Raw genomic sequence first — 25,901 nt, forward strand, 5'->3', positions numbered from 1 at the left:
AAAGTTTTGTTATGCAAGCATATATAAAAGAATCTAATTATATGCACAATAGAAGATGTCCTTAACCAGAGAGGGAAGTGGATTGGCAACCCATCAAGAAGGAGGGATAATAGATGGACCAGAGGAAGACCTGCAGAGTTGGGAGATTCTCCTTCAGGGAAAGCAGACAGTTTGCTTGAGTGTTACCTCAGAACTGAGTTTGAAACCTGGCTCTGCCACTCACTGCCTGTGTAAAGGCAAGTCACTTCCTTTCCCTTAGCCTCAGTTTCCTAAACTGAAAGATGGAAGAGCTGGAATTGATGGCCTCCAAAGTCTATTCTAGTTTTAGATCTTGGTTTGATTGTAATTTTTTCTTGGTAAAGTAATGGGATTAAGTGACTTGCCCAAGGCCACACGGCTAGGTAATTATTAAGTGTCTGAGGCCATATTTGAACTCAGGTCCTCCTGACTCCAGGGCTGGTGCTCTACCTACAGCACCACCTAGCTGTCCCCTAGTTTTAGATCTAAGAAGCTTAGAATAAATTCCAAGAAAGAACCACAGGATGGGAAGTCAGGAAAGGAGGAAGAGCCCCTTTTTTTGGGTGGGGGGTAGCCACACCAACTAGGTTATCCAAGAAACTGAGACCTAAAGACAGAAAGAGACAAGCACCAAGAAACTTAAGTGGCAGGATCAGAACTAGAACCCAAATCTTTTGCTTCTGGGTCCAAGGGTTATTTTCCCAAACTGAGATAATCTCAGTTTGTGACTCTATAAAATAGAATAATAGTCTCAATGGCTTCTTTTAGCTCTAGATCTCTGATCTTATTGTGTCATCTTAGGCAAGTCCCTTCACCTTCCTGAGAATAGTTTCCTTCTCTGTATATGAAGGCGTTGGACTAGATGGCTTTTGAAGTCCCTCCCAGCTCAAAATCTATGATCCTAGCATCCTAACAAAGAAAAAGAGAAAGGCATGTATAAATCTGACAAGGAAAATAGGTTGAGTTTAGAAACATCAACTGGAAATTAAAACAGGTCCTAGGTATGATGTTCAGATACCAGAATTTTGGAGGAAAGAATCAAATTATGGAGAACTTGGGGTAGAAGACAGTGTGGCATGGTGGGAAGAGAAGTGGATTTGGAATTAGAGAACCCATGTCTGAATACTGGGTTTGCTCATTTCTACTTGTGTGACTTTGGGCTAGTCATTTCTTCTTTGTGGGCCTCAATTTCCAGCTCAGGTAAAAGACAGGATTAAACTCTGATTTCGAAGGTTCCTTCTAGAACTATATGATCCTAAATCACCTGAGACAATTGAATACTATCTCCCAAATACCATCCAAAGGCATGAAGGAAGAAATGGGCTGAGTAAGGTAACCCCCAACATGACACAGGCCAGTCTGCTTAGATGATTGTCCAGCAGCCTCAACGGGCTTAAAGTGAAGAGACAGAAGCTTTGAGACATGGGTCTTCATAGAAATCCCTCCTAAATGTTGATGAGGTCCTTTTATCCTTCTCCCCCAAAGCTTGCCATGTGGAGATGGGCTGAGGTGAAGACATCATGATTGCAGCAAAAATATCCCTTAGTGCCTTCCTCCACTCCACCCCTGCCTTGACACTGCTAAAGGCTGGAGACTCTTGAGTATTCAAGTGTGTGGTATTCAGGCCTTTTACTAATGACCAAGCCAGACTGTGTTGATGGAAAGTTCTTGAGTCTGGCTGGCAGAGACTAGGACTTGTGCGTGTATTTGGGGGGGGGGGTGCTGGTGCAGGTGGGCTCAGAACTGCTATTCACTTAGTCCCTTCTTTCAAATAATGTGACAGTATCTAGGACCATCTGAGAAAGTGAAGAGAAGCAATGAAGAATCTAGCACCACCTGAGACTGGCAACTAAGGTAATCAATTGTAGAAACAGAGTCCCTGGGGGGAACTGGTGGGGACTTGGAGGGGGGGAGCATCAGGGTCAAACTGGCCTGATCTTAGGGCCTGGCTTAAGTACACATTCCTAGTTTCTAGATATACACACCAATAGTTTCAAAGAGCTCAAGCTTCCTATATATATGAGGCAAGTAGCAGAATGAGTTACGTTGGGACCTAACAAGTCCTTAGTGCCCTCTCTCCTATACTTGGCTCTATTGGGCACTGAATGACACACACACTGGTGAGTTTGAGTTGTTGTTCAGTCATTTCAAACATGTTCTGCTCTTTGTGACTACATCTGGGGTTTTCTTGGCAAAGATACTGGGGTGGCTTGCCATTTTCTTCTCCAGCTCATTTTACAGATGAAGAAACTGAGGCAAACAGGGTGAAGTGACTTGCCCAGGTCACATAGCTAGGAAGTATCTGAGGCTAGATTTGAACTCAAGTCTTCCTGACTCTAGGCCCAGTACTCTATCCATTGCAGTGGTACCTAGATTCCCTGGGTTTTTAGTAGAGATTTCTCAAGGTTACACTATGAGGGGGGCCCTGAGCATGACTAAGTAGGGCCTTGAATCTGCCCTTCTAACATGCCTCTCTCAATGTTGGGGTCCATCTCACATTTTCATAGAGACAGCAACATTTTCATTTTACTACATACTCAGAAACCCCAAATCCTGCCAAATGCAGCTCCGTTTTTCTGTACTTTCCATTAAGTTGGAAAGTAGAGGGTTGCAGAGCCAACCTTTCTCAATTTACTCCCAATTCATGTCCAGTTAACTTCAAATTCCACTAACGTCCATGTAATCCTGGAGGCACATTCATGAGACACAGGGAAGGCAGTGATTTGTCCCCATTCTGGGTCACAGAACATCCCCTCTCCCCACTCCCACCCCAAACTCTACACTTACCCTCCTTGTTGTGAGTCAGAGGTCTGGGAGCTGGCCTTTTCACGTGAAACGAGGGGACTCTAGCTGACCCAGGGCCCATCATCAGACCATTGGCCACTTTGGGAGGGGGCTTGGGCCCTCCATCTTGCAACCTAGACACCAGCTTGCCCACATCCACCTCTGGGCATGGCTCCAACTTGCCATCAGTACTGGGTCTACTTGGGGATTTTCTCCCAGGCTCTGCTTCCCCACTCCTCTGCACAGGCAACTTGTGGTGAAGCAGTGGTTTGGAACTTTCCAGGCTGTCAATGATGGGGCCATTAAGGATTTCATCTAGAAGAGGACGAAAAAGGAAATGGGATTCACTGTCAAGTCTGCAAGTGACAGATAGTCTTACCACCATTGGTGTCCCTTCGGAAGGATACAGTTGCAATGCCTCAAAGCGAAGCCAGCTTCAAAACCCAATTCAGGGGTCTCCCCATACTGACAGAGAAAAGCACTTAGGCAAATAGGCCTGTGAATAATGTTCTTTTCACTCAATTTAGACTCACCATACCTTAGTTTGAATCCCAGCTCTGCTACTCCCAGAGTACATGTTCCTGGGGAGGCCAGTCACTTCCCCAAACTGGACCTCAATGTCCCTCTTTGTAAAAAGGAGGTGGGGGGTGTTGAACTTGGAGCTTCAATGGTTTTTTCACAGCCATCAATATAATATAGCAAAGTTCAACAAATTTAAGAAGGTTTCTTCAAGAGGTCATCGTTCAAGGTACTGAGAATTCCAAGACAGCTAGGTAATAAATAACAGATAGGCCTATTTCTCTAGGTTGAAAAAGGGTTGCCCTGTCCCCTCCTAGCAGTGAGATAGGAGGTAGGAGGGTTAGGAAGTACAGCCTAGGGACTGGATACTAGCAGGTCACATGTGAAAATAGTAGGGATTGGTGGTACAGTGGCGAGAGTGCTGAATTCAAATTCAGCCTCAGACACTTAACAGTCATATGATCCTGCGCAAACCACTTCTTGGCTGTCTGCCTCAGTTTCCTCAACTTGAAAATGTGCATAAAATCCCACTTTACCTCTCAGGGTGGCTATGAAGAGAAAATGAGATTCCCATAGCCTAATACCTGCCGCAGGTGCATACCCTTTGATCCAACAAAACTCCTCCTAGGTCTGTATCCCAAAAAGATCACAAAAAAGGGAAAAACACACATGTATGAAAATATTTATAGCATCTCTTTCTATGGTGGCAAATAATTGGACGTGAAGGGAATGCCCACCCATTGGGGAATGGCTGAACAAACTGTGATATATGAATGTGATGGAGTACTCTTATTCTGTAAGAAAACATGAGGGACAGGACTTGAGAAAAGCTGCCAAACTTGCAGGAAATGATGCTGAGTGAAGTGAGCAGAATCAGAAGAGCATCCTACACACTAACAACAGGGGGTGATGACCAGCTATGATGGACTTGATCATTTCAGCAGCACGATAATCAAAGACAATTCTAAGAACCTTAGGATGGAAAACACCATCCATATCCAGAGAAGGAAATGTGGAGTTTAAATGAAGATCCTTAGTAAGTCCTTCCCTTCCTTCCATAGCAGTCAATTTCAAGAGCCAAGATCCAAGTTCAGGTCTTTTGACTCCAAACAGTTCAAATAACTAACACCGGGCCCTGCCACCCAAAACAAACCAATCGGCAAGCATTTATTAAGCATCTATTGTTTGTGAGGAATGATGCCGGGCGCTGATGGATACAAAAACACTAAACAGTCCCTGCCCTCAAGGAGCTTATGTTCCATCAAGGGAGTTACCCCACAAATATACACTTAGAAATAAGAAGGAAACAAGATCCAGATGATGTAACTGGGGGTGGGGGGTGGGAGGGAGCACTAGCGGCTGGGGGAGGTTTTGTTCCCCCCCATCATTACCCTACTGCTATTCTGGTGATAAACCTCTCAGAACTGAGCCCTTCTATGGGGCCATACATGAGGACTCGCAAGCTCAGTGGGATCTATCAGAGCTGACGCTATCTAAACACAACTGTTTCAATCCTCAGAGTCACTGCCAACCCTGCTTAAGATAATTTGTTGTTGGTGAGTCCTTTTAGTCATGTCCAATTCTCTATGACCCTACTTGGAGTTTACTTGGCAGAGATAGTGGAGTGGTTTGCCATTTCCTTCTCCAGCTCATTTTATAGATGAAGAAACTGAGGTAAACAGGGTAAAGTGACTTGCTCAGGGTCACACAACTAGTAAGTGTCTGAGGATTGATTTGAATTCATGTCTTCCTAATTCCAGGCTTGGTGCTCTCTCCATAGCAGCACCACCTCACTGCCCCATGATACATAATACTGACACAATAAAAAAAAGAGACAACCCGATGAAAGGAATAACGCAGTGGCTGGAATCAAGCCTTGGAGTCAAGAAGACCTGAGTCCAAGTCTTGCTTCTGGCAAGTCTTGCCACCTTGGCTGTGTGACCCTGGGTCCTCCTTAGGTCTTGGGCAGCTCCCTAAGACTAGAAGATGCAGAGGAAGGTCTGATCTGCCTTGGTGGAGAGTTTCCTCACCTAGGGTTCTTTATCCCATGAAATCTCAGGCTCAGCCCCAAATAAGAATGAAGAAATGAATCAATTGATCAATAACAGATTAATAATCACAAACCTCCATCACCCATCTCTGCCTTTGCTGGTTCCCATGGCTTGAATGCTGTCTTGCCAAATTTCCAACTCAGACTCCTTGACTTCCTTTGCCATTCAGCCTCCTCCAACAGGTTTATACTGGCTCTCCCAACTGCTAAGACCACTTTTCTCTAATATTATCTTCCATCTACTCTGTGTGAATCATGTATATTTTTATCTAAAGATGTTGTCTCCCCCCCCCCCCTTTATTAGAATGTAAGTTCCCTGAGGACAGGAAACTGTTTTTTACGTTTTCTCTGTATCTTGGCACATAATAATGACTCAAGTAATACCTCATTGATTGATTGATGATGATGATAATAATAGAATTTGCAAAAATCTTTATGAGAATTCTTCAAAGTGGGTGGCCCATTTCACAGAAGGAACATGGTTCAGAAAAGGGTCACAAAGATAAGAAAGGTCCAAGCTAGGTCTCAAGCTCAGGAAGGTCCTTCTTCCAGCTCCCCAGACTGAAGTTCCTACTTCTTGGCTACATTCTCTATTCCACCTTTCAACTAAAACTGGTTCATCCAAATGCCAATGTTTTTGGCTCCTCATATTTCAAAACAATAAGGATAATCTCTACATAGTTGGCCTCTCCTCTCACTCAAACCAAAAACACATTTCTTCTCCTGTCATTTCCTATATAGCATTGACCTGGGGTTGGGGGAGAAGGGGACAGTTTCTGCATGTTTAAAAGGTGCTGACAATACCTGGAGCCTTTTCACAAGCTTAAAACTGAGTTCAGTGTCTCATTCACAAGCACAGGGTAAGATAGGGCCTCAGTCCATCATTTTATTGTTACTGGATATTCCCACATGAAGAAACGCCTCCTATTCATGCGAGTGATCATGGAGGCTACTTCTTATTCTGCCATTCTGTGATATCAACTAAAAAATGGCTGCTTTCCTATCTCTGGGCTGTGAAAAGGACAGAAACAAGTCAGAATGGAGCTAACCTGGAAAGTTCAGGCTCAGTTGAAGGAATGAGGTGCTGTGTTTAAGGGCAGAAGTCAGTGTGACCACTCTTGAGCCAGGAATAATTCTTGGACATCACAAGGTGCCAAGGCCTCCATCCCATTGATCAGAGGTCTTACAGCTTTCAAGGTTGGCTTTCTTTACTATGTTCTGTTCCCTTGTTTCTCTCATTTCATTCTACACCAGTTCCTACTCCTCAAGATTCTCTGGAATCATCTCTACCCATTTTCTTATCATACAATAATATTCCATGACATTCATATGCCAGCTTATTCAGTCATTCCTCAGCTATCTAGAGGTCAGCTAGATTGCCTTCCCTATTCAATACCATTAGGTTTTCCCTTTTTCTCTTTCAACTACCTTCAAGATCAGGTATTACCTTTCTTCCTAACTATCCTTCCCCCCACCAGCCTCAATTGTTCCCCTGGTGAAGTCCGAGCAGAGTATCTGTATTCAACCCATTTTTGTATGCTCAGGATAAGAGTGAGGTTAATCTGATTCCCATTCCCTTCAGTCCTTCCATCATATTTGTTTCTCCCCTTCTTCCTTTTACCTTCTCTCTTGTTTCCTCTCTCCAAATCCTCAGGACAGAACCAATCTACCCCCAAGGACCTCTGTCTTTCTTACTTAACTCCATCAATACCTTCTGAAAGCATGAAGGCTCTGAAAGGAGACATGTTCCTTTTCTGTCATTAGAATGCTTAACTGTTCCTATACCTTAACTGTTACCTTTCTAGATTCTCCTTGACTCCTATTTGAGTTTCAAGTCCCTATTTAGCCCTAGTCTTTTCATAAAAAAAAGTTTGGCCTGGAAAGACTTGAATGAATTGATGCAGAGTGAAATGAGTAGAACCAGAAGAACATTGTGCACAGTAACAATAACATGGAGTGATGATCAACCTTGATGGACTTGGTCATTTCAGCACTACAATAATCAAAGACAATTCTAAAAAGCCTTGTGATGGAAAATACCAGCCATGTCCAGAAAAGGAATTGTGGACTCTGAAAGCAAACCAAAGTTGTCTTATGTATCGTCATTTGTTTTCTCTCTAATGTTTTCTTTCTTCCATTTGGATTCGAAGCTTCTCTCATAACATGACCAATATGGATCTATGTTTAACATGGCTATGTAGAGCCTATATTGGATTACTTTCTGGGGGAGGGGAAGGCAAGGGAGGGAGGAAGAAAAATGTAACATTCAAAACCTTTGCAAAAAATGATTGGTAGAAACTACCATTGGTAGTTGGAAAAACAAATAAATAAAATATTTCAGAGTTTTTTTACAATATCACTTTCCCCCATGGGGTAAAAAAAAATTTTAAAAAAAGCTTTGCAGGTAAATTATTCTTGATTGTGAGCCTCTCTCTTCTGACATTGGAAATATTGTATGAATGAGATTAATGACTTGTGTACTATGTGCTCAGTACCTGGCTAAAGATGTTATAATGATTATCTTGTTTGATCTTCATAATAACCCTGGGAGGTAGATGCCATTAGGATCCATCCTCATTTTACAGATGAGGAAACTGAGGCAAACAGAATTTAAGTGACTTGCCCAAGGTCACCCAACTAATACGTGCCTAAAGTTGCATTTGAACTCAGATCTTCCTGACTCCAAGCCTGGTGCTCTATCCACTGAGCTATTTAGCTGCCCCTGGATTTCTCTGGCAAACCATCAGATCTAATGCTCTTATTTTCTAGAGAAGAAGACAGACCCAGAGAAGTCTGTGACTTACCCAAGGTCATATATGAGGTTAGAAGCATGGCAGCTACTAGGAATCAAACGGAGACTCCCAAAATCTGAAGAGAAAAGACTCTCACAGGCCTTCCTGGCTTCTGCACAGATGCTCAGAATAATCAGGGTGGTGATGATAAATAATGCTGAGCTAGGTGGGTGGTACAGCAGCCTGGGCCCTGGATTTATAGTCAGAGGAGCTGGATCTGAATCTCAGCTCTGCTGCCATCAACTCATGTGACACGGGAAGTCACTTTCCTCCCTCCCAGGTCTCAGGTTCCTCCTCTGGAAAATGAGAGGGTTGAAGCAAATGTTCATTCTAGGATTAAATCTATAACCCTGTGATGATGACAATAATGAGTACATTCACATTTACGTTGTCCTTTGAACATCACAACAACTCTGGGAGATAGAGCCTATCAGTATTATTATCCCCATTTGCCAGATGACAGAGACTCAAAAAGATTTAGGAACTTTCCCATGGTGATATAAGTGATAAGTGTCAGAGGCAGAATTGGAACTCGGGTCTTCTTTGGCAACAAGTTGAGTCCAATGACTAGAAAGTAGTCAAGTGCTGGGCAGCTCAGCAGGATTCAAATCTACAGTCTAGAGCTACTGTTCATTTCAGTTTGTAAGTTTTCAGAATCTTGCATTTTCCTGACTATTCCTTTCATATCTGCTTGTTGAGTTGGATTTGGGGGATATTAGGGAAATGAATTCCTCCCCACTACCTGCCACTAATCTCTCTTGGTATTATTCAGTCCCAAATACAGGCTAGCCCTGGATGAGTAAGAAGTCATTTGATTATTTACAGAGACTGAAACCTCAGGTCTGAACCCCAGACAGCCTAGTCACTACTGCTTTAGGCCAAGTGAGCCTTCACCCTAGCCAGCCATCCTATAAATGTGCCTAAGCTAAGGATAGAGTGTCTTATCTGGTCCTCGTTTTTCTCATTCCTGATCCAGGGCCTCTTCCCACTTCCCATGGTTTGGTATTACCATCCATCTGGGTGGCTTCTCCTACCCAAATGGCAGGTGGTAAGCGGCGGCCCTATATGACTGCTTTGGCACTTGCTCTATTGATTCTGAGCTTTTTCCAATTTTCTTTGGGGCTTTCAGCAGAGGAGAATGCAGTATGGGTTTGGAGATTACTTCACCAGCTATGGACTCATCCACTCTTTGGGGTTTCTGACTTTGGGGTACAGACTTCTGAACTATAGAATCATTCAGTGACTGGCCCCCAAATCCACAGATCTCATTTATATGGCACCTACTGTGTGCCAGCCACTGTGCTAAGCATTTTCCAAGCAAAGACCTAGGACCTGTTATTTTACAGATGAGGAAACTGAAAAAGAGGACAAGTGATTTGTCCAGGGTCACACAGCTAGTAAGTATCTGAAGTGAAATTTGATCTCGGGTCCTCCTGACTCCAGGTCTGGGGCTCTATCCACCACAGTGCCACCTAGCTGGCTAGAGCACTCCATGGTACATTTCCAGGTTTTCCTAAAATGCATTTATGGTCCAAAGACTGTTGCATTTCTATATAATCTCAATCTGAAATAGCCATGTGAAGTTATTTGTCCAGTATTTTGCCATGGCTAGAAATCACAGAATCAGGATTCAAGTCCAGGTCTCATTATTCCAGTCTACAGGGTAAAACTGAAAATCCAATGCCAGCTTTCTGACCCCAGAGCCCAAGGAATCATAGCAAATGAAAGCTAAAAAAGGCTGAAGGGATTCAAAGGAAAACCAATTATCAGTGGAACCCTGATCTCAGTTAACCAATACAATCCAAGGAGGGGTAAGGACTTGCACAGGGTCACATAGGCAAAAAATAGTAGTGCAAGGATTTGAACCCCTGTCTTCTGCCTTCAAATCCAACATTCCTTCCACAGTACCAGACTTCCTCCTAATCCTTATATTATCTCCTATACTCAAATCATGCTAATATTAAAAATCAAAGCTGGCAAATCTAAGTGTGTCTGTTTTTGACAATGGCAATATATGGTGATACAGAGACTGAAACTTCAGGTCTGATGCCCCCATGACCTACTTCTCATTGCTCCAGGTCATGGCCACATGTTTAGGCAAGTGGGTCCTGACCTTGGTCAGTCATCTTATGGATGCTTGTTCTTAGTCACAAGGTCAACTGCCTGAAAGAACAAAGCTGTATTACTGCAAATCTTATAAGAGTAAACAACTTGGGTGGACAGTGAGTCATACAGAGAACCACAAAATATCAGACTGGAATAGACCTCGGAACACAGAATTTAAGCAAAAAGAACCTTTGGGACCATCTTAATCCACAAGACTCATTTTGCAGATGGGAAAACAGGCCCAGAGAGTGATTTTCCCAAGGTTATCTAGTGGACTTTCTGGATTCTTCCTCCATTTGCACCCTTCATTCCAGTAACCAACATTGAAAGCCTATTTAGACTGGACTTGTGATTTCTCCCCATTGAGGAACCTACTTCAGTCCTTTCTGGCCTTGGAGAGTTGCAGGGTCACCTATCCCTACAGGATGTGGCAGAAATGGGACACAGAGAACATCAAAGAAGGGCTCCCAGTCCAAGGGTCGCCTATTTGATTCTCCACAGCCAAGCTAATCCCCAACCTGGAAGAATGATCTAGGGTTCCACCATGCCAGCTAAGGGAAGGCAAAGGGAATAAAGCACCTACTATATGCTTTACAAATATTTGTGAGGATCATCCTCACAACAACCCTGCAGGAGAGCTGTTATTATTACCCCCATTTTACAGATGAGGAAACTGAGGAAGACAAAGATGAAATGACTTGACCAAGGTCCTACAGCTAGGCAGTATCTGATGCTGGATTTAAATGCAGATCTTTCTGACTCCAGAAATGGAGCTCCTAGTTGCCCAACTAAGCACAACTCCCCTTCAACACTTCAAAATAGCAAAGTATGTATGAAAGTAAAATAACAGAAAATTAAGGGAAAGGAAAGAAATCATCCCAAGAAAAATTCAGAGGAAAACCAGCAAATACCAAACAAATGAATGACCTCAGCATGCTATCTCTAGCCTTCACACCTTTTCCGAGGCCATCCAGAATGCCTGAAATATACTCCCTCCATTCCTCTGCCTCACTGACTCCTGTACTTCATTCAAGGATCAGTTTCCATTCTGCCTCCTGCAAAAATCTTCTACTGGCCTCCCTCAAAGTTATTGTTTTTCTCCTGTCAAATTATCAAATATGTGTGTGTGTGTGTGTGTGTGTGTGTGTGTGTGTGCGTGTGTGCGTGTGGATATATATGGATACACACACACACACACACACACATATATAAAGTTTGATATCACCTCAAGTGATTTCTATCAAACATATAAAGAGTAATTGATTCCTATGCTACATAAATTGTTCTCCAAAACCTTTCATGATGCAAATATGTATGAGATACAGCAAAGAAAGCACCATAGACTAATAGCATTGATGAATAGTGATATAAACATCTTAAATTACGCATTAGCAAAGATTCATCAAAAGCTATTATTATGATAAAAAGTACATTTCTGTCAACCTATTAAGCATATAACTAACAAATGCAATAAAAGCTATGTTACAGGGGATGAGAAGAAACCACGGGCAAAATACAGTACTCATTTATATTAATAATAAAAATACTAATATTTAAATAATGTTTATGGTGTGCCAGACACTATGCTAAGTATCCTACAATCATCATCTCATTTGATCTTCACTACAGTCCTGGGAGGAAAGAGCTATTGTTTATCCCCATTTTACAGATGAGGAAAATAAGGCAAACAGAAATCAAGTGACTTGCTCTGGGTCATACAACTAATAAGAGTAACAAAAATAAGTTATAAAGAAATGCAAGGGCCTTCCTTAAAATGATCAAAAACATTTAGAATATTTTAAAATAGATAAATTTAAAAATAGATAAATAATGGAAGCTTTCCTAAGAAGACCAAGAATGAAGTAAAGATGTGCCATGTTTTCATTATTATTTGACAAAGAACTAGAAATACTAAACATATCAGACAAGCACAAGATATTAAGGAAATATAAATTGGCAAAGAGGCAAATTATCTTTATCTGCAGATGGTTTACTTAGAGAACCCCAGAGAATAATGAAAAAAACCTAATCAAAACAACTCATTTCCTCAGCAAAGTAAAGAGATTCAAAATAAATCCACAAAAATCATCAACATTTCTGCATATTACTTAAAAGCCGGGAAGAAGAGAAAATCTATTTAAAGTTACTATAAAAATGCATAACCTTCCATGACACACAAAAAGGCTCATAAAAATAGCTCCAAAGTAATATTTACAAAAATAATGGAAAAACTAAATATTTGGAGTGATATTCAATGTATATAACTGGGTCACATTAATTTAGTGTCAAGCTCAATTAAACAGGAGAAATAGGGGTAGGTAAAAATGTTACCAAAATTCATATCTAGTAGAGAATATCAAGGAAATTAAAGAAAAAAAAACTATAAGAATAAAATAAACTTGGAGGGCAGTTAGATGGTGCAGTGGATAGAGCACAGTCCCTGTAGTCAGGAGGACCTGAGTTCAAATCTAGCCTCAGACACTTAATAATTACCTAGCTATATGACCTTGGGCAAGTTACTTAACCCCACTGCCTTGCAAAAACAAAACAAAAGAAAGGAATAAAATAAACTTGGTATTACTGGGTCTCAAATTCTATTAAAAAGCAGCAATTATTAAAACTATCTAATATACAAAAGCAGGAGAATGTTGTTTACAGCAGAATTGTACAATGATCCACTGTGAAAGACTTTACTCTGATCAAAATAATGATCCAAAGGACTTATGATGAAAAATGCTCTCCATCTCCAGAAAAAGAACTGATGAACTCTGAGTGCAGGCTGAAAGGTCATGCTTTTTCCTTTATTTTTCTTGCTTTTTTATAACATGATTAGCATGGAAATATGATTTGTTTGACTTCACATTCATTATAGATATCATATTGCTTGCCTTCTCAAGGGTCTGGAGGGAGGGAGAGAATTTGGAACTGAAAATTAAAAAAATAAATGCTAAAAATAGTAAAGAAGTAACAAACATAAAACCATACTTTACCTGCTACTGGTTAAAAAAAAAGATAAAGGTAGAATAGTGGAACAGACCAGATAAAAAAAGACCTAGAAGGAAACAATGAGCCTTGTGTTCAATAAATAAGAATATTAACTATTGGAGAATGTATCTTTTCTCTAATAAAAACTGCTAGAAAAACTGGAAAGCTGTTTGGCAGAAAATAAGTTTAGACTAGCATCTAATATCATGAACCATAAACATTTCAAATAGATAAACAATCTAAATATAAAAATACACATCACAAAAAATTTAGTGAAAATTGAAAGGTTACATCATTTACCATTCTAGATGGCAGAATTCCTAAACAGCCATGTGATGGAATAGATTTAATAGGACCAAAAAATACAATTTTAAGCATATCTACATAGATTTAGAGCTAGAAGGGACCATGGGAATTATCTAATCTAACACCCTACATTCAAAATCTAGTGTTCTCTTAAGGCTTTTGCATGAACAAAATTAATGTATCCAGAAAAAGAAGAAAAGATAAAGATTATATTTTAAAAAAAAATACCTTTTCATCAAATATTTCTTTTTTAAATTTTTGTACAAGTGATGATGTTTTATATACATTACTAAATATTCTTGTTTAAGAGTAAACATAATACCCCCTCCCTCCCAAAAATATAGACCTTCACGACAAATAAAGTAAAAGAAAGAGTAAAAAAATGTGCTTCAGTGTGTGTTCTGACACCACCAGTTCCATCTCAGGTGGATCACATTCTTTTATCATAAGTCCATCACTAAAGTTACTTCCATATTTTTCCACCATTGCTGTTGCTGATTGCAACTCCCTCCATCCATACCACCCCACTACCATATAGTATATTTTCTCACTCCTTTCACTCTTTCCCTCTTCTAAAATGTGCTGTAGGGTATCTAGGTGGCCCAGTGGACTGATCACCGGCCCTGGGGTCAAGAGGCCTCAAGCCCACAAGCCACCCCCGAGACCCAGCAACCAACCACCTGGCCCCGTGGTCCCAGACAGGTCACTCAATCCCAGCCCCTTGCAAGAAGTAAAAAAGAAAATGTGTTATATCTGACCACTCTCCTCCACAATCCATCCTCTACTCCATCACCCACTCCCCCCTTCCCCCTTTCCTACTGCTCCCCTGCTGCTATGAGCCACAGCTCCCAGCGCCCTGGGGCTGCCTCCAGGAGGCTGAAGTTTCGTCACTCTGGTGGGTCACCATTCTAACCCCATGGAGTGGAACCTTTCCACTATTTTCCAGGTTACCTTGGTCTGGAGAATTGCCTCACTGGATCTTTCTGTGGGTTCTGTCTGTTGAAAATTTAGTTAGAGTCATAATTTTAAGGTTTTTGAAATATTATAGAGAGAACACCTAGGAGAGGCTCTTCTCCTGTTGCCATCGTGGCTCTGCCCCACCCCATCAAATATTTCTGATGGAATTCTGACATCCAAAATCTAAGGGAATTAATACAAATCTAGAAGACTAAGTTTCCCAATAGATAGCCAAAGGAATGAATAGTTTTTAAAAGGAAAAATGCAAGTTATCAACAATAATATGACAGAGAGTTCAAAATCACTAATGTTAAAAATGCACATTTCACATGCAAAAAATTAGCAAGGATGGTCAAAGACAGACAACTATTGGAGGAACTGTGGGAAAGCAGGTATGTTAAGTCACTCCTGGAAGAATGATGAGTTGGTCCTATAGTTCTGAAAAAGAATTTGAAATTAAGTAAGAACAGCACCCAATTGTTCATCCCCTTTGATTTGGCAACCCTGTTGGCATTAGAGACCAACAATGTAGATGACAGAATGAAAAGTCCTATATATACCAAGAACTTTTCTAACTGCAAAAAAAATTAGAAACAAATGATATGCCCAGCAAATGGATGATGACTGGACAAATAAATCTATGAATATAATGAAATATTATTGCATTATGAGGAATTCAAAGAAATTTGAGGATACTAATGAAATTATGTAGACTGAATTAAGCATGAATAAGAGAAAACACACACAGAGCATTAGTAGTAGGTATCTTGCAGGGTCTCAAGTCATACACCTCTCTCATGTGTTTTAATATGTTACGGGCATCAACTCCAAAGAAAGTGGTGATGGGGGCATGGCCAAGGCAGGGATTTGTTTTGCTTGATTAGACGTGATTATAAAGGGTTTTGTTTTTCTTCTCTTTTCAGCAGTGGAAAGGGGGAGGTAAGAGTGAGCATAGGGAACTAAAAATCAAATAAGATTGAATTTTTTAAAATATGTAAGGGTAACGATCTTGTCAGAATCTCAGATCCTTTCCTGATCTCTGGGGGAATAGCAGTAGGTTCAATTCTGTCACAGAAGCCTGGTAGTCAGCTATCTTACTAAGTCTTCTAAGAAAAAAGTTGGGATACAAACTCCTGGCAGCTCTTTTGTTATTCTAGGCTCAGGACAAGTGGATGGCTCCACTTTGGAAGTCCTCTCTCTCCTTGAAAAAAGAAGATCACATAGAAGCTGTTGGCACCGACCTTCATTTTCTTCCAGTGAAGAAGTATAGAAAATTGCCCTTTCCCGCAGTGGGCGCTTAGAAATTGTGATGGGCTTGTGTCTTCTTGCCGTCACCCTGGGAGGAGGCACTGGGGGTGCAGCATTGTCCTCTGGTGGGCCTGAATAGATCTGTGGGGTGAAAAGATCCAGGAAACATTAAGAAATCTTCAAAGAGATTTGTTTGGCACCGGAACGGAACTTAGAGGTCATTCAGCCAAGCCCCTCATTTAACAAATCGTCCAAGTCAACCCATTCCCATTGTTAGACAACTGAATTATTAGGAAAATCTTCCTTATTAGAATGCCAGAATCTGGTCCTCTGAACTTCCCCCCATTGTATCAGAGGTAATAGCTTCTGTTGTGAGCTATCCCATAGAAAAAGGTGATAGAAGACCTTGGTCAGAGGCATCAGGCACATAGCCCACAGCTGATTCTAAAGGTACACATTCTATCTCTCTCCCATGTTTCCCACAGTGATCACATTGTCAGTATCTGTGTCAAAGGCTCCCCTAGCACTATATGGACACAAGCAGTGGCAAGGCATACCATCAAGACACACCCTTTTGATTAAACCAACAGAGCCCTCAGAAAACCATAGGGAACACATTCAAAGACCCCAGTGAGGCTCCTACCAAGAGGCATCATTTTCTATAATGGAGAAAGATTAAAGGCCTTTCCTGTAAGATCAAAGCTAAAACAAAGATGGTCATTGTCACCGCTATTACTTGACATAGTTATAACAGTGGTAGTTGTCACAATAAGATAAGAAAAAAGGAAAAAGGAAAAAGAAAAAGAAAAAGCACAGATGAGGAAAACAAAATTGTTTCCTTTGATAAATGGGAAAAATATGATTTAGAAGAAGCCTAACAATTCAACTAAAAATTAATAGAAACTATTAATCACTTCAGTCAAGCAGCCGGATATAAAATAAACCTACCCCCAAATAATCATCCTTTTTATAGATTACCAACAAAATTCAACAATCATTAAAAAAATTCCATTCAAAATAACTACAGATTGTATAAAATATCTGAGAGTCCACCTAGCAAGACTCGTACAAGAATTATATGAATATGACCATCAAACATCCTTTACAGAAAAAAGGATGATTTAAATAATTGAAAAGCAATCAATTGATTAACACATAGTAGGCATTTAAATATTTATTTAATTGAACTGAATTGAATTGATTGCTCATGGTTGGATCATGTTAATGTAATCACAATGATATCATTACTTCAGTTTTTTGGACTGTTGGTTTTTTTTTTTTTGACAGATTCAGTGGCATGCCAAACTACGCAAGGACTTACTTGGAACTAGACAAAAACTAGACAAAATAATAATAAAATTCATCCATGGGAACAAAAGGTCAAGAATCTGAAGGGAATAATCAAAAGAAGTAGGAAGGAAGAGGTTCTAGAAGTACCAAATCTTCAACTATATTACAAAGTGGTAATCATCAAAACAATCTGGTATTGGGTAAGAAATCAAAGTTGATCAGTGGAACACATTAGATCTACTAAACTCAGAAGTAACTGAATGTAATAGCATTGCATTCAGTAAGCACAGGGACACCATTACTGGGCTAAGAAGTCACTATTTCACAAAAACTCCCTGTGGAAATAGTCTAAGAGAAATTAGACCAAGGCCGCCATCTCATACTACATTTCATACCAAAAAGTTCTAAATGGACATATGACCTTAATGTGAAAGAAACATCACATCGTAAACAGGAGTAGGAAAGGAAATACAAATACAAACGGGAAATTTTCATGACTAAATAAAGGTCAGAGATGATCACAGGAGATAAAAAGGACAATTTTTGATTACATAAAATTGAAAAGCTTTGACATAAACAAGATCAATGTTAGTATCAGAAGTGAAACAGTTAACTGGGAGTGACAAGTCTTTTGTAGTAAATTTCTCTGATAGAGGTTCTTTATCTAAAATATATACCAAGCAATAAGCATTTATTAAATGGCTACTTAAGTGCCAAGCATTGGGGGTACAAAAGGTGACAAAAGACAGTATGTGTGTCCAAGGAGCTCCCAATCTAATAATGGAGAGAGCAAGCTAATTTGTACAAAAGCCAATATAGACAGGATAAAAAGGTGGTTAGTTAAAAGAGAGAAAGCACTGGAATTAAAAGGAGTTGGGAAAAGTTTCCTGTAGAAGGTAGAATTAAGTGTGTGTGTGTGTGTGTGTGTGTGTGTGTGTGTGTGTGTGTGTGTCAGGGACTAAGATTTAAGATTATTAAGTGGTAGGGAAGTGAGGCAAGGAAAAAGAAAGAGAGATAGGTTATGGATGACTTTGAATATAAAAAAGAGAATTTTCTATTTACTCCTAGAGGTGATAGGGAATCACTAGAGTTTACTGAGTGAGATGGTGTTCATGTGTATGTATGTGTGATAGATAGACATATAAAACCTGTGCTTTTTGGGAAAATCACTTTGTCACCTGAAGGAAGGATATTCTGAAGTGGGGAGAGACAGATGTAGGCAGACCCTCCCCACTTCCTCCCCAAGAAGTTATTGCAATAGTCCAGGTGTGAGGTGATAAGAGGTGGCCATGTCAAGAGGAGAGAAGGGGCATATGGAAGAAATGTAGCAAATGTGAAATAGAGAGAAGCCATGGCAACTGATTAGACATAGAGGGTGAGAGACAGTAAGAGTTGAGGATGACTTGTAGGTTTTGAACCTAGGGGACTAAGAAGATGGTGGTGACCTCAACAGAGGGGTAAAGAAGGGGAGAAAGTTTATGAGGAAAGATAATGAGTTTAGTTGGGGACATGTTGTCTCTAAGATGTCTACTGGAAATCCATTTAGGGAATGGTATGAATATAGCTAAATAACTGAAGGATATGAAGAGGGCAATTTTATTTCTTTTTTCTTTTTTAGGTTTTTGCAAGGCAAATGGGGTTTGCCCAAGGCCACACAGCTAGGTAATTATTAAGTGTCTGAGACCGGATTTGAACCCAGGTGCTCCTGACTCCAAGGCCTGTGCTTTATCCACTGCACCACCTAGCTGCTCCAAGGGCAATTTTCAAAAGAAGAAATGCAAGCTATCAACAATCACAAAAAAAAAAAAAAATGCTTCAAACCATGAACAAGAGAATGCAAATTCAAAGAACTCTGAGGTCCCACCTCCTACCTAACAGCTTGGCAAAGATAACAACCAAATCATACATATCCCATAGGACCCAGCAATACCACTAGTACGGATATAAATCAGTGATAAAAGACCAAGGAAAGGACCCCTTCATCAGCTACATGGTGCAGAGGATAGAGTACTAGGCTTGGAGTGAGTAAGAACTGAGTTCAAATTCTGTCTCAGATACTTACTAGCTATGTGACCGTAGGCAACTCCGTCAAGCTTTCTTGATTTCATTTTCTACACCTGTAAGATGATGATATTTGGACATTGCTCTAAATTTATGACCCTAAGATCTAGGAATTAAAAAATTATTTACAGTAGTACTTTTATGAGGAGCAAAGAACTGGAAGCAGAGTGAGGGTGCCCATCAGTTGTGGAATGACTAGACGAATGAAGATATTTGCATGTGATTAGGATATTATTGAACCATAAGAAAAGATGAAAAGCAATTCAGAGAAAACTGGAAAGACTTGTCTGAACTAGTGCAGAATGAAGGGAGCAGAATCAGAAGAACAACCTGGATACTAACAACATTTCAAAGACAAATTGACTCCAAAAGCCATAATAACTCGAATCAATGCAATAGTCAATCATGAATTCAAAGTCTGCTCCCCACCTTTTGACACATGTGATGGCCTGCAGGTGTAGAATATTTTGGCCAAGATGAACACAATATAATTTGTTTTGCTTGACTGTCTATAGTTGGATTGGTGAATCTATAGCTAGAAGGGACCACAGAAGTCATCTCATCCAATTCCCCCATTTTATAGAGGAGAAACTCGAGACCCAAGGAGATGAAGGGTCACACATAATAAGCATCAGTGGCACTTCTAGACCCTCTTCCTTCCTACTTCTTTTGAACCTAATAATCTGCCTCCAGAACCAGAGCTCTTCCCACTGTATTTCCCTTCTCATCAAGAGAAGTCTTTTACTTTGTGTTACAAGGGAAGGTTTTTATTTGGGGAGTGAAAGGAATATTCTGGATGATAGTGATTCCCCTCATAAAAGAGCAACAATGAATCATTTAAACAGTACAGAGAAAAGAGCAGAAGGACAGATAGGAACATCAGTGTTGGTATTATCATGGACAATTTGATGCATACTTTATTAAAAAACATATGCATGGTAAAGTCCAGTTTCACTTTTTTCACTTTTTCCATCTGTCTTTGCTTATGGAGATATTTGTGTTTGTTGATGACTATCAACTTCATAATAAATAGAGAAATACTCTATTCATTCACAACATTCCAGAAGCCATGATAACCCCTCCAAAGTAGTGTTCCCTAGAAGTGCTTTGTTAATTTTGTTTTTCTTTGCTATTTGCTCCCTTTCCTCTAACAGGTCCAAATATAAATGCCTAGAACCTTAATCTGAGGCAGATGGAACCGTTGCAGTTCTGGGCATTAAAAGTTTTCTAGCTGATACATCAGCCCACTTCCTCCTGATTCCTTGCAATTACCTGCTCACTTCTTTGCTCTTGAAAGGGCACAGTGATCTGCCAAAAGGAAAAGAGAGACAGGGTGTTGTGCCAGAAAGAATACTCAATATCTGAGTTCTATTCTCAGTTATGAGAGGTGTTCAGGAAAGGTCCTTCTGCCTGTCACAATATAACATTCTGTGGTCTAAAATCTCGATGTTTTTTTAGTACCAATAGCCTGTGTTGAAATAAATGAATAAAAAGTAGATGCTGCCTACAATGTGCCAAGTATCTAGTTAGATACTGGGGATGAAAATGCAAAAAATGAGACAGTGACTGCCTCAAGGAACTACATCCTATGAGGAAAACACAAGAACTGTTTAAAGAGTCACAGGAACAGTGAATGGAGATATGGGGATTGGTCTGCCAGGTTTAGTAGCAATGACCATACTGATTTGATTATTATTTCCAGAGGAAGAAGGAGAAAGCAAAAGGGGGAAAGAGGAGAAAGAGCTGACCATACTAAGAAGACTAAGGTCCTGCTCGAATGTAATTTCATATTTTAAGGTTCCTCTCATCTGTGAAATTCTAGGTTCACATTTATTTGATGTTTTAGGGTTTGCAAAGCACTCCCCAGGGTTTCTGGGAGAATCCAATGAGCTAATGTGGAGCTCTATATAAATGTCAGTTGTTATTATTTATCCTTCAACTGAGAAGCTCATATATAAACACATGAAAAGTTAAGTTAAATAATGAGACAGGAGACAAGCAACAGATGATGTCATAAGGCAGCACATGCCCGTGGCTCCACAGATGACTTCCAAATCGCCATTTCCCAACCCGACTTGGACTGCTGAGCGGCATTCCCAAGCGCCTCTTGGATATCTCTCTCTGCATGTCCAATGGGCTCCTCACACTCGCTTTGTCGCAAACACTTCTTGTTATCCCTCTTTTCAAGTTACCCTTTGCCCTAATTTCCGAAGTTCTACTGAGAGTGCCAACACCTTTCCAGCCAACCAGGTTTGTCAGTTATGCATTGTCCTCTGTTTGTCACTCTGATCTAATTCTCAACCCACATCCAATCCATAGCTTCTACACATCTCCTAACCTTTCCTTTTCCTGGCTCATGCTAAATGCAAGTCTTCTCATATCGTAAGACTTTTGCGATCTCCTCTTCATTGGTTTCTCTGCTTTCAGGCTTCTCCCTCTCCAATCTATCTTCCACAGAGCTGTGAAATTGATTTTCTTACAGCACAGGTCTTGCTGTATTACTCAATAAACTCTAGTGGCTCCCTATTACCTCTAGGACAAAATATAAACAACTCTGTTTGGAATATTAAGTCCTGTTCAATCTGTTTCACATTTCCAGATTTCCTCTATACAATGACAACTCCACTCAATCAAAATAACTGAATCACAAATCCTTAGACAAAATGGAGACCTTTCAGCTTATTAGATAAAGTTATTCCTACTATCTTGTTAAGGTAATAAGATGGATTCTTTTATATCTGATTCCCCTAGGAAGTGGGGACTCCACCCCTGGAACTGTAATGGTTTCTACTACATGTGCTTTTACCATCTTTTGCCCACGGTCAGATCTCTACTCCATTTTACAGACACTTCCATGCTGCCTTGGAACTCCTTCCCTTCCCTCATGCTCTACTGTCTTCCCTCATAAGAACTGAATTTCTTCAAGGGCAGGAACTGCCTGGTTTGCTTGCATTTGTATTCCCTTTGCCATGCACATCGTTGTTTTTCAGACTCTCCATGACCCCATTTGGGGTGTTCTTGGCAAAGATACTAGACTGATTTGTCATTTCTTTCTCCAGCTCATTTTACAAATGAGGAAACTGAGACAAACAGGGTTAAGTGACATATCCTGGGTCACAATGCTAAGAAGTATCTGAGGTCAGATTTGAACTCAGGAAGAGGAGTAACTCCCAGGCTGGTGCTCTGTCTTCTACAGTGTCACCTAGTGACCCACCTGACATATAGTAAGCCCTTAATAAATCATCTATCTAGGTTGATTACACTCTGTTACTACCACTCCCCGTCCCCCAGAGAACAGAAGTTCTCTGAAGACAAGAACCATTTCATTTTTGCCTCTATATCCCTAGCATCTAGTCTAGTCTCTGGCATCTAGTAGGCTTTTAAATGCTTGTCTAACTCTATCAAAATGTCCAGTGGTCAGATGAGTAGTATTGGAGATGATGAGAGGAAGGGGACATATTATGTTGTGTTGGAGTGCTCAGGGAAGGGTTTCTGAAGGACCATGGGACTTGAGAAAGACTCTAAAGATGAGCAAGATTTGACTACCTGAAGAGAACAAGACCTAAGGCACAGAAGATGAAAGCAAGCTTAAGGAAAAGGATAAATAGAACAAATCGCCTTAAGTGGGGCCAGATTGAAAAGGGCCTCAGATAAAAAAATTAAAATGACTTGGTTTCACCCCTGGGCCAAATGGGGAATCAGGGCATAGATCACAGAATTTAGAAATGGAAAGTACTTTAGAGATCATCTATGTCAACTCCCTTATTTTATGGATGAGAGAACTGAGGCCGCAGAGAAGAAATAATCTGCCCAGTTCAATGCTTTTCTACTACCGCACTGTTATTGACAGTTCTCATATTCAAGCAATAAACAACCATTATCCCCAATTAAAGTTGAAATTGAGGTTGAGAGAGTAAGTGACTTGCCCGAGGGCCCTGAGCTTGTAAAATGTCTGATAGAGAATTTGAAGTCCACTGATCTTCAAATTCAGCACTGGCCGAGAAATAATTTAAAAATACTTAATCTGAATATTCTGTTTGATGTGTGTTGGATCCTTGTGGATGTTCCTGTAGGCAGCAGGGAGTATAGAGGCTTTTAGAGTAGAGGAGAAGCATGGTTCAATGTGTACTTTAAGAATATGAATCCAGTAGCCAGTAAAGGTTGAATGGAAGAAGAAACTGCTGGCAAGAAGAGGGCACAGGATCACAGAGTTCAGAATTTGAAGGCACCTTTGAGATTTCACCAAATGATTTGAGGAGGAGAGGATAGAGAAGATGGAAAGGAAATTGGGAAAAGCTTTGGACAGCTCTAGTTAAGAAACAGTAGAATCATAGCTAGTGTTCCTAGTATGCTTTAAGGCTTGCCGGCACTTCAATACATTAATGAATTTAATTTTGACTAAAATCCCAACCTTTCAAAAGCCGTCTGAAGAAGACATTCAGAAGGTTTGATGGAATCGGAGCTACACATGGAGCCACTCAGTCCCCACAACTGGGCTGATCTGAAATAGGAGATTTGGGGGGGTCTCCTTGTATTTGCCTGCTGACTCATCTCATCAGCTGGGAGATGCCCAATATCAAACGATTTGGTCCCAGCACTTTAGAGTGCCTTTAGAGTACTATGTTGCTCTACATTTAAAACCGTGCAAAGAAATGGTGACATGCTGAAAAAGTATATAGAGTTATCCTTTCCATGTGGCAGGGATTAGGGGTGTGGCCCCCTGCCATCTGCAAAATCCATATGACACTTTTTAGCCTTCTTTGGTCCCGCACAAGAAATATTTAGATTTTCTGGCTTTCCTTCTCTTTTTTTCCTTGCTATTATACATTATATATTGTATTCATTTCAGAGTTTCTCAACATTTTCTGTGTCATCTATTGTCCTTTGTGTGTCATCTGTGGCTTCCACAAAATCCGCCCCCCTGCCCAAATTCCCATTTAATTTTTTATGCCACCCATGACATGCTGAGCCCACAATGGGTAAAGTCAAGAAGTGGAAGGGATAGCTGAATTCCAGGTTAGAAGAGTAAACAGAGAGGTGTCTTGGGAAAAGAAAAGCAAGGTCAACATTCTTGTGTTCTTTCCCCACGGATCTGTTTCCCTCTGGCTACGTTATCTCAAAAGAACCCCAGTCCTCCTAAATCCAAACCAATTCATTCTAGCACAGCCTTTTACTGATCTCAAAGGGACCAAAACATGGAGCAAGGTCATTATATTAGTAAAAAAGTAAAGTAAGTAAATACCCCCAGAAGAACTGCGAGTAACTTTCTCCTGAAGGATGGCTCATGGATGATGGCAGAGACAGAAAATAAACCTTTCAGATAAATATCATCCCTTTTCTTAACAGAAACAAGGAAAAGCACCCATGCTAGAATTGGCATTTATTTGACGTACCCTGTCCTCCAATTAGTTTAACCATTGAAACAATTGTAGAAATGAACAGGGGCTACAAACCTTTAACCCTCAGATATTCAGTTCTCAGAGTTTTTCCCCCACTCTGAGATAATCATTTGAGGGAAAGGATTTTTAGAAAGGAAAACTCCAAACCACATGGAGTTGACAGATGGAGGTTAGCAGGAGTCACAAGTCCAAACTTGGCTTCCCTTCATTTCAGAATCAGACACTTGTTACAGAGTACTAATGCATGTCGTCATTAGCTTAAACTTCTGTTGGAAAGTTAATTGCCAGTAAATAAATGCATTCATGTATTTTTATTTTAATGAAGAGTTGTTCTTTCATTTCCTTTCCCAATGAAAAATGAAAAAAGAAATCAAAGAGCTTATATTCTAATTAGATACTGGGTTGATTTACTGAAGTACAGTCCCTGAAAGGGGGAATGTGTGGAGGGTAGGCTAGATATTTTCTTGGAAGCCTTCCAATTATGGATGGATTACAAGGCAGGAGACCTGGGTTCCAGTTCTAGTTTCACAACCAACAGTAACACCTTGGATAAATCATTTCTACAATTTCAACCTAAGTTTTTTATCTGGCAAATGAAATTGAACTCAATGGCCTCTTAAGTCCTTCCCAGCCACAGATCTATAAGACTTGAATATTCTAGATTGTAAGATCCTGGTATTAGAGCTGGAAGGGATCTCAGGGGACCACCTACTACAACCCCTTCATTTTACAAAGGAAGAAACTGAGGTCTAAAGAAGGGAAGTCACTTTGCCCAAAGTCACATAGGGAGTTAACAGAAGAGCCAGGACTAGTCACTGGGCTTGGCAAAAAATTCCCCAAAGGTGGGGAGGCAGCCTGTCAAATTGAGGGCCACACTGGAGAGCAAAGGGCAACAAAAATGTGCATACCTTTTGAACCAGCAATACCACTACTGGCTCTATATACCCTGAAGAGATGATGAGAAAGGGTAAAAACATCACTTGTACAAAAATATTCATACCAGCCCTGTTTGTGGTGGCAAAGAATTGGAAATCAAGTCAATGTCCTTTAATTGGGGAATGGTTTAGCAAACTGTGGTCTACGTATATCATGGAACACTATTATTTTATTGGAAACCAGGAGGGATGGAAATTCAGGGAAGCCTGGAGGGATTTACATGAACTGATGCTGAGTGAGATGAGCAGAACCAGAAAAAGACTGTACACCCTAACAGCAACATAGGGGCTATGATCAACCTTGGTGGACTCACTCATTCCATCAGTGCAACTATCAGGGACAATTTGGGGCTGTCTGCGATGAAGAATACCATCTGTATCCAGAGAAAGAACTGTGGAGCTGGAAGAAAGACCAAAGACTATTGCCTTTAAAAAAAAAACTGTTATCTTA

At 40.4% G+C, this 25,901-nt stretch overlaps 1 protein-coding gene across 1 annotated transcript in view; it reads right to left on the bottom strand.

Moving 5' to 3' along the window:
* OPHN1 (oligophrenin 1) overlaps positions 1 to 25,901 on the bottom strand; it is a 308,448-nt gene that overhangs the window by 21,300 nt on the left and 261,247 nt on the right. The window contains exons 19-20 of the mRNA XM_074202349.1: positions 15,759 to 15,906; positions 2,806 to 3,117 (exon numbers count right to left, since the gene is read on the bottom strand). Coding sequence (XP_074058450.1) covers positions 2,806 to 3,117; positions 15,759 to 15,906 — 460 coding nt within the window. The remainder of the gene's footprint in view (positions 1 to 2,805; positions 3,118 to 15,758; positions 15,907 to 25,901) is intronic.

The sequence above is a fragment of the Macrotis lagotis genome, chromosome X (genome assembly GCF_037893015.1).
Source record: "Macrotis lagotis isolate mMagLag1 chromosome X, bilby.v1.9.chrom.fasta, whole genome shotgun sequence".
NCBI lineage: Eukaryota > Metazoa > Chordata > Mammalia > Peramelemorphia > Peramelidae > Macrotis > Macrotis lagotis.